General features: G+C 40.6%; 1 protein-coding gene and 1 long non-coding RNA gene across 4 annotated transcripts; one reads left to right on the top strand and one right to left on the bottom strand.

Annotated features, from left to right (window-relative positions):
• Positions 1-485: 485 nt before the first annotated feature.
• On the top strand, positions 486-6,118 carry LOC131694824 (zinc finger protein 791-like). Of its 3 annotated transcripts, none has more exons than XM_058983327.1 (5): positions 486-513; positions 3,705-3,833; positions 3,888-4,369; positions 4,426-5,185; positions 5,241-6,118. In XM_058983327.1, exons 1-5 carry the CDS (start codon positions 501-503, stop codon positions 5,945-5,947), a joined length of 2,091 nt encoding a protein of 696 aa, XP_058839310.1. In that variant the 5' UTR covers positions 486-500; the 3' UTR covers positions 5,948-6,118. The 3 variants fall into 3 exon arrangements, with proteins under 3 accessions (XP_058839310.1, XP_058839309.1, XP_058839308.1); XM_058983326.1 differs by lacking the exon at positions 486-513 and adding an exon at positions 2,780-2,874; XM_058983325.1 differs by lacking the exon at positions 486-513 and having other exon boundaries at positions 3,288-3,833.
• On the bottom strand, positions 810-1,862 carry LOC131694825 (uncharacterized). Its single transcript, XR_009306546.1, has 3 exons — positions 1,686-1,862; positions 1,550-1,630; positions 810-1,481 (listed from the first exon to the last, which is right to left on the bottom strand). It is a non-coding gene; the product is annotated as an uncharacterized LOC131694825 (long non-coding RNA).
• Positions 6,119-8,621: the final 2,503 nt, after the last annotated feature.

The raw sequence follows: 8,621 nt of genomic DNA, 5'->3' as shown, positions 1-8,621 counted from the left end.
AGCGATTTTTTTAAAATTTTGATGTTTCATTGGTTCGGAGTTTATGCACAGCTTAAACAGTTTCATAGAATTTTCATATAACAAAAATGGTGCTACGGTGCTGCATAACCAATTGTAGCAATGGAAAAAATCATTTGGCGGATCGGACCGTTGATTTTGATCCTTTTCCATCAGATCCTGAACTTCGCGAGAAATGGGTTGACTTTGTTGGTGCAGGCAACAGACCATTTCGCTGCAAAAATAAATTTATATGCTCGGATCATTTTCCAATAATGGATGCAGATAATAGACTTCCAAATAATGGTGAGTTGAAACTGCTGCTATCCAGTTATTTTATTTTATGGTTCAATATTGAGGTTAGGACTGGATCAAATTAGCTACGCGATTGTCTTCTCTTCTCTTAGGTAATAACTAAAACATAGGGACTTTGACATTTGGTGACTAGTTATTTTGAGAAAGGATATTGTTACTTTGAAAAAGACGCCTGTTAATATAACTAGATGGATGGTAAAGGTAGGTGAATTAAAGAGTTCCGTATATTTTTTATTGAAATAATGATTAGTTAATAATCACAGCGGCAAGTTACTAGCAGACAATAGATTGTGCCCAAATACCGCTCGATCGAGGATGGTAGAACCATCACTGGTGCTTGCCTGCTGGTGAGTCTGAAGCAAGGCTTCAAAATCCTGCAGCTCTGAACGACGAATGATACGGTGTTACATGGGCGACTGTCGAGGGGGAATCAAAAACCTCGAGCAGTCCCGGAAAGCTCAGAAAATGCGCTCACAAAACTGAAAACACAACAAATCTTCATATTCAACATAAAACTTTATTGGCGCTGCTTCGCCCTCCTCAAACTCAATTTCACCTTCATTTTCCTTCTTTTCTCTACTCTCCTCCTTTCTACTTCCTATTCAACTGCATCTCGCTCCCTTCTCTACTCTGTTCTGATACTGCGCACATATTTTGTTTTACTCACTGCTTTCTTCCGGGGCGCCCCTCTACGCATAAACAATACCGCTCATTTCTATTCTTCCTCTCCCGACGCCTTCGCCTACGCACACGCCTTCGCGGCCTATTACACAGCGTCCCGGTTCAATTGTCCGTTGTTGGCTCACCCAGCCACATGCTGCTTCCGAAACTGTACTCCAGCTGCTATAAAAGTGTGATGACCGTCTCGGATTCTTGACCGTAGGGGACGACGTGACTTGTGGATTTGTCGGATGGTTACTTGCTGACGAGAATCTGCAATATAAAACAAAAACCCTGCGATGCAAAGCGATCAGCCTCATTGCAGGTGCTCAAGCATGGCGGGAAACTTACTTCCGATGGAAGGCTTTTGTTCTTGGTCTAAGCAATCCGCCACGTGATTTGTTCCGAAAAACTTCTCTCACGGTTTGATGAATCGCACGGTAGCCTTGCTTTCTCGTGGATGTCAAACTGTTCAGCTGTGGCTAGTTGCCCAATGAGCAGGATAAAATCTGTGACAAATACAAGCGAATGCCTTTATTAAGCTGAACTTTCATCCACGCGCTATGTTCATGCTTACTATTGTCTGCACCGGGTATTCTTTGCCGGCTCCCTTGCAAGATGGCGGCGCTAGCGTCCACACTCCAGACTGTGATTTTCCCTAAGCCGTAAAAGTTGAGTTTAGCACGGCATAAATGCGATCTGGTTTCGCTTACCTTGCCTTCAGTGATCTTACTGCTGAAAATTCGGCAAAGCGGATGCTTTTCTCGCGGAACAAACAATTTTCTGCCGTGTCTTTAATTGGCGTCCCTACGAACCGGATGACACTGACCGGCGACGGTCTATTGCGTGCAGCGTTGTGCGCGAACTGGGTAAAACTAATCCTGCTCTTGGTCACAATCGTATGCTCACCCCTTCGATGAGTCTTATAATGTGTGAGAATGAGCGAATGACGAACGTAAAGCTCTCCGCTCTAGCAGCGGTCCGATGGTCTGATTTTGCTTGCCTCCCTTTGCATCGCCGTACGTGTGTATTCTCTGAGCAAAGGCTCTCCTATTTGCCAAGGTGAGTAAGTGAGAATTCGCAGCATAGATTGACTGAACGAGACAGCCACATGTTTGTTGGTTGACGGGTGAAATGAGAAATCTTCGCGCAGGGTTGTGCACGATCGGTGTGCGTAGGGATGCATTTGTTTTCACGTTTTGAGTTTACATTTTATTCTAAATTCTAAATATTTTCTAATTATTGCAGCAAACAAACTTAAACGTAACAACGGTCCAAATACATTTTCTGCAAAATAGAATACGCAGGAAAAAAATTGACAGCGCTCATCTTTGAAAAGAGTAGCCAGCATGCGCGATTTTTGTTGACCATCCGACGCAAGAACGGTACATAGTAGTTCTTGTTCACCCTCTTCCACAATAGATCGGTAGGATAGTTCGTTGTAGCATTGGACAGCTTCGATAAACTTACGACGATCTAATCTAATAATCCTCAATGATGATCTCAAAAAACCCTTTTTAGTCTCATTCTTCTGCAGTCACGCTAAAAAAATAAATCGAAAAATTTATGGTTTGAGAACATTACAGTTCATCTATCATATAAAATTTCAGTATTTGCTCACCTGATGCAAACTAATAAGTAAAGCAAACTCCTGGTACTGCATTCCGTTTCGACTTTCTGTTTCGTCAGACTTAGAAGCCGATTCTTAGTGTAGAGACCTTTAAGGCTAGTGCTAACTCCTATTTGGTCACTAAGAACCCTTCCAGGCTAGGACTCGATTATGCAATGGTTTGTAAGGCCATCGTCTTACCGCAAAATTATTGTAATCGTAAAAGATCGAAAAGTCTTCAAAGCACGCCCATATGTTATGTATACGGGTTTTCACTGTAATGGCCGTGACATGTAGGTATACATTTGGGAACGCAAAAATTGACCAGTTTCATAGTTGGTAATAATACAATGTATAGTCAGCTGAAAAGCACTATACGCAAATGGTGCTTACGAAATAGGTCTCGTCCACATAAACGGTGTATTCAGTTAATTGAACCTTTGTGTTTTCATAACAACTATACATTAGTGTAGAGAACAATGAAGCAAAACGTAGTTATAACAATGACACTGGTTATATTTAAGATGTTCATATTTTCATTTTAACTTTATTTTAATAGTGATTCGGACTATTCCATTATCAGTTTTAAGATGATAGATATTGTTGGAGTGAACATGTTCAAATTGTCATAAATACCAACACTATAGTTGAGCGGTAAACAATTTTTCTAGTATTGTTTACGATACAGAAGTTTAGTATTACCGATCTCATGGTCATTCCTACTTTTTTGGCAAATAGTCAAAACAACCATAAAAGTGTGGTCATATATACTATAGATTTTTTCTCATATGACTCCATTCAGAAATCCGAACCGGTTCCGGAATGAGTTTAACTGGACAGCTTTCGATAAGTTTTGATTCGAGCCAACAACATCTAGCCCTCTGACAGATAAAATTTAATATACCATTTAATTGTAAACAAAAGATAGCGATTTTTCAAATTTTGTGGCAGCGATTTTTTTTAAATTTTGATGTTTCATTGGTTCGAAGTTTATGCACAGCTTAAACAGTTTCATAGAATTTTCATATAACAAAAATGGTGCTACGGTGCTGCATAACCAATTGTAGCAATGGAAAAAATCATTTGGCGGATCGGACCGTTGATTTTCATCCTTTTCCATCAGATCCTGAACTTCGCGAGAAATGGGTTGACTTTGTTGGTGCAGGCAACAGACCATTTCGCTGCAAAAATAAATTTATATGCTCGGATCATTTTCCAATATTGGATGCAGATAATAGACTTCCAAATAATGGTGAGTTGAAACTGCTGCTATCCAGTTATTTTTTACTTTTCAATTTATTTTCAGCTCTTCCGACGGCGCTCCCCACCATCAATGCTTTTCAAACAGCACTTAAAAAATCCGAACATAAAGAGATCAATCCTAGACATAGCTCAATTTCGGAAGTAGTAGAGATAATCGAATTGCGAACTCTTTTCTGTAGGATTTGTCTTAAAAAAAGAACTGATCTGGTGCCTTTCAGTTCCAAGATACACAACACTACGTTGTTCGATGTTATCAACACTGTTGCCGGTTTGAATATTGATACGGACGGTATTGTTCCTACCAAAATATGCTCCAGCTGTGTCTCACAACTAGACATGGCATTCAATGTGCGTATGGATTTTCAGCGACAGGAAACTTTCCTAAAGGAGCTGGTCCAGAATAAACAGTTAATGTATCACTATAAGCTGTATGATAACCGTAGACCGGCGACTGATGTGAAGGAAGACGATCAGTTCAATCTGTTGGATAGCTCTAAGCAGGATGAATCAATATTAATTTGTACGGTAATTGACACGGTGTTGTTCTAATTTCAGATGACAATTTAGAGATATATTTATAGGAAGCTACGGAGGAAGCGGATATTACGAAAATAGAATACGAAGTATCAGAAGAAGTTTACAGTACAGTTGAAGTTCGAAGTGACGATGAATCGTCAAGTGGGCTTGTGGGGATGTTTGAGGAGCATTTGATTGATGAGCACAACCAAATGGAGGATGAGGATACGTCATTACAGCAAGCATCCTTTGAAAACTCGCATTTTTCTCCGAGCGAAGATTTTTTCAAAGAAGACAAATCTGAAATGCATATAAAACAAGAGGTTTCTTGTGGCAATGAGGAAAAAAATGTGTCCATCCGTGGTCAGGAGAAGAATCATGTCAAGTTTGCTCCCAACACTTGTTACGTTTGTAGCACTCAGCACAAGAACGTCGAAGCCCTAGAGGCCCACATCGAAAGTCACGTCGATATTCTACCTTACACCTGCAAGGTGTGTGATACAGAAACACATCCTCAGATTTTCAAAACGCTAGTGCTACTCAACAAACATTTACGTATGCACCTCTATCCGATACGTTGTGAACACTGTCCGCAGCGATTCCTAACTAAAAAGTCTTACGCAGGTCATAAGAACAATTTGCACAATACGAGCCAAATTGGTCATAACTGTAATTATTGCGGACGAGTCTTTAGTTTGAAGCGGCCGTTTCAAAAACATATAGCGGAGCATCGTGCAGTGGAAAAGGGTAAATACAAGTGCGAATACTGTAGTAAGGCCTTTCGGGATAATGCATTGCTGAAGCGACACGTAAGAATACATACAGGTTAGTCGAAAGATTTGTTTCTATTACGAAATAATGAGTAGATGTTTGTGGTCAGGTGAAAAACCATATGAGTGTAAAAAGTGTGGAAAATGGTTCAACCACGAAGCTAATTTTCAGAGTCACAAGCGTAAACACATTGGTGAAAACTGTCGATTGATGAAGAGAAACAATACGTCTGGTCCGAAGCAGTATACTTGCGATTTCGAAAAATGTGATTTTGTAACCGAAGTGTACAGTAAGTTTCATTGCCATCGGAACCGGCACCTGAATCAGTACCGGTGCGAGATGTGTGAAAAACGTTTTCCATACAAGAGTTCGCTGACCAAACATATTGTTATGGTACACGAACGCAGATTGCCTGAGAGAAACCTACTCTGTCCGTACTGTCCAAAACTTTTCAACTGCAAGCAAAACTTGCAGCTCCACGTTGATATCCACGAGGGTAACCGGCATTTCAAGTGTCAATTCTGCGAAAAAGAATTTGTGCAGAAAGTGAACTGCCTAGCCCATGAAAGAACGCACACCGGAGAACGACCGTACGTATGTCGGGTCTGTCCGGCGGCATTTTCAACTTCAACAAGCAGGAAGAAACACGAGCAAAACCATTCGAATGATCATTCAGCAAGGCTAGTGTCGGGACGGAGTAAGGATGGAGCTGTGGAAAAAGCTTCGATGGCGGAACCGCTTATGATTAGTGTCGATATGACCCAGGAAAATGAAAGATATGAGGAAGTGGTAGAATATACAACTACTGACCTGTAGAACGATTTACTTCGACAATCAAGTAAGTGGTTATTTCTTCTAATTCTTGTCGCGAATCTCCGATGAATAATTTAAATAATAATGGTTCAAGTTGAGGTAGAGATAAACGTGCTTGCGCGGTAAAATCGTATTCTTGGAATAAACTTCCAGCTCTCTATGATGAGTATGCAAAAACTTACATGGGAAGTCTCACCAAACAAAATGATTGCGATCGACCTATTTGAAGATTTCTGTTGACAGACACTCGAGAAATTATTTCAAAATTGTCAAATACAGGTATAATAATGGACACCTGTTAAACGATTTGTTTGACGTCGTCCAACGTCGGTATAATGAAGGACTGGCATTGGACGATTTTATAATATCGATTCTTTAAAGGAAAAGTTCACATGTTTGTTGTTATCTCAGTAAATGTAACTATGTAATTGTAAAAAAATCTTCTGGAAAGCACATTTCAGAAAAAGGGTAATTTAACTTTCCACTCAAATGTTCGTATAGCTGCCATTATAACCTGATCGTTCCTTGTATATAATATATCTCATAAAACATGATAACTGAACATAGAATGGCAGTGTGTTGAACAACAAATTAGAAAGTGCATGACTTAGCGCATACTCTGTTTCAATCCGTTTAATCCAAAGGAACGTTACAAGGAAGAACTAGAGGTCACAGAATTAAAAATCCGCGACCCTTTGACAGTAACAGTTAGACCTTATCTGCAGCACAATGAAACTAGATCCTAAATAAATTGAAAGAGCTGGAGCTGGCTATGAAGAAGGATGAGCAGATCGTAAAACTTCTGGCGGACACCAAACGCGAGGACGAAACAATCGAGCAAATGATGGCATACATCCCCTCAGATAAAACAACAGTTCGCAAACCAAGAAAAACCACAGCGCAGCAAAAAAACAGAAACACACGAACCAGCCAATTGGACCAGTAACTAGATCCAGAAACAACTCGCCAGCTGTCAACACGGATTCGAAACGAAGTAGACTGTCGAAGCAAAATGCCCTGTTCGGCAAAACCACGACAACCTCACCACTTTAGTCCAACATCAAAGAAAAGCGCTACCACTACCATCAACGAAACCATGGGTTATTCAGACGACGAAATTGAGATTACCGAGACGTCTCTGTAAGTGGCGGTAAGTAGGAGTTTGTCTACTACTCGGGTTCTGATTGCCCGGCGAACCCTTTTTTTCAGGTGCTCCTACTGGAATTTCGGATTTTCGTAACGCAATAAAAAAAGTAAACAAACTAAATTTACCAATTTTTATTCCTCCAATTCTCCTTTGCTGCACGCTGCTCGGCAAACTGCTGCTGTTGGCAGGAAGGCGACGGTTTCGTCCGACCGGCCGGGAAAACAACGGCCGCGTTCTCCTTTGTCATTGGCTGCTCTGGTAGCGGTCCTTGACATATAGCTAGGGAGGTGAGCTTGGCTCCTTTGTTGGAACCTCCCTAGCGACGGTGGTGATAAAACACCGGATCGTCTACTCGCCGTAAACGATCTCGGAAGTCACCGCAGTGAACTTCCCAGGGGGAACCTTTGTCCGCTCTGCTTCGTTCTCCTTGACGGTTAACTGTGGAGGAGAGATTTGCTCATTTGACTGATCCTCCACAGTGAGAACGGTACTCTGGTGTCACGGGTCCTTTTTGTTTAGCCGGTGTGGTGCTTCGGATTTGAGTGAAAGGAAATACGTCCGTACACGTCAGTCATTACTTTATTTCTCCTTCTATATTCCCTATCCAGCCTACTCATTTCATTTCCCACACTATCACATCTCCTTTTGTATCATTTTTTTTAAAAGAATTATTAACTACATAATATAATCTTTGTATTTGTTAGGAAGTTCACGAACTCGTGGTTTCCTTTTTATGGATTGTCTTGAATCTCTGTCTTCATGATCAAATCCAGAAAAATTTTCTTCGAGATCTAGACTTGTGTTAATGGCAGTCAATTCTACTTCCTTATCTAGTGTTTTTGAGGTTGCTGGTTTATTGTTTTGTGCCAATTGTGGAATTTTCTTTACATGTGCCACATTCCTTTCGTATTGTTTCTTTTATCCTGAATCTTCAACTATTACCTTTGGACCTGTTCTTCTAACAATATTTGTTTTGGTCAAATGTTGTTTGCATTTTGTTGGATGGTGTTAAATGTTGTAATAAAACGGTGTCACCCGTCTGGACATCCGATTCCGTTGCGCGTCGCCTGGTGTCCTCGCGTTCTTTTCCATTGTGTTTTTTATGCAATCACGATCACGGTAATCCGAAGTAGGTGGAGCAGTCTCTGTCTTCAATACACGGAAGCTTAGAACGTATGGTTCGACCGTAACACAGTTCTGTTGGTGTTTTTTCTGTAGATGAATGAGGCGTCATATAGTACATGATGAGATAATCGTTTAAATCTTTCTTCCAATTTCTTCCTAAAGTGTGACTTATCTGTAGTCTTTTTAAAAGTGAACGGTTCTGGCGTTCTACAAGTCCATTTTCCTGTGGCCAGTAAGGAGCAGAATGATTTAGGCTTACTCCATGTACTTTACAATATTCTTCAAATTCTCTTCCTATGTACTGCTTCGCATTGTCCAACGTTATTGTTCTGGGATATCCGAGTCTTGTGAATATTTTATTTAGTCTATCCACCGTTTCTCGAGATGTTATTTGTGTCATGATTT

This window comes from Topomyia yanbarensis, unplaced genomic scaffold, assembly GCF_030247195.1.
Source record: "Topomyia yanbarensis strain Yona2022 unplaced genomic scaffold, ASM3024719v1 HiC_scaffold_165, whole genome shotgun sequence".
Classification (NCBI taxonomy): Eukaryota; Metazoa; Arthropoda; class Insecta; order Diptera; family Culicidae; genus Topomyia; species Topomyia yanbarensis.
This window is presented reverse-complemented; position numbering and strand designations above follow the sequence as displayed.

Excerpts from the sequence above, each read along its gene's own strand:
- LOC131694824 (XM_058983325.1), top strand. The coding sequence starts at position 3,617 with ATGGTGCTACGGTGCTGCATAACCAATTGTAGCAATGGAAAAAATCAT. Across the intron at positions 4,370-4,425 it reads AATCAATATTAATTTGTACG|GAAGCTACGGAGGAAGCGGA; the intron begins GTAATTGACACG and ends ATATATTTATAG. Across the intron at positions 5,186-5,240 it reads ACACGTAAGAATACATACAG|GTGAAAAACCATATGAGTGT; the intron begins GTTAGTCGAAAG and ends GTTTGTGGTCAG.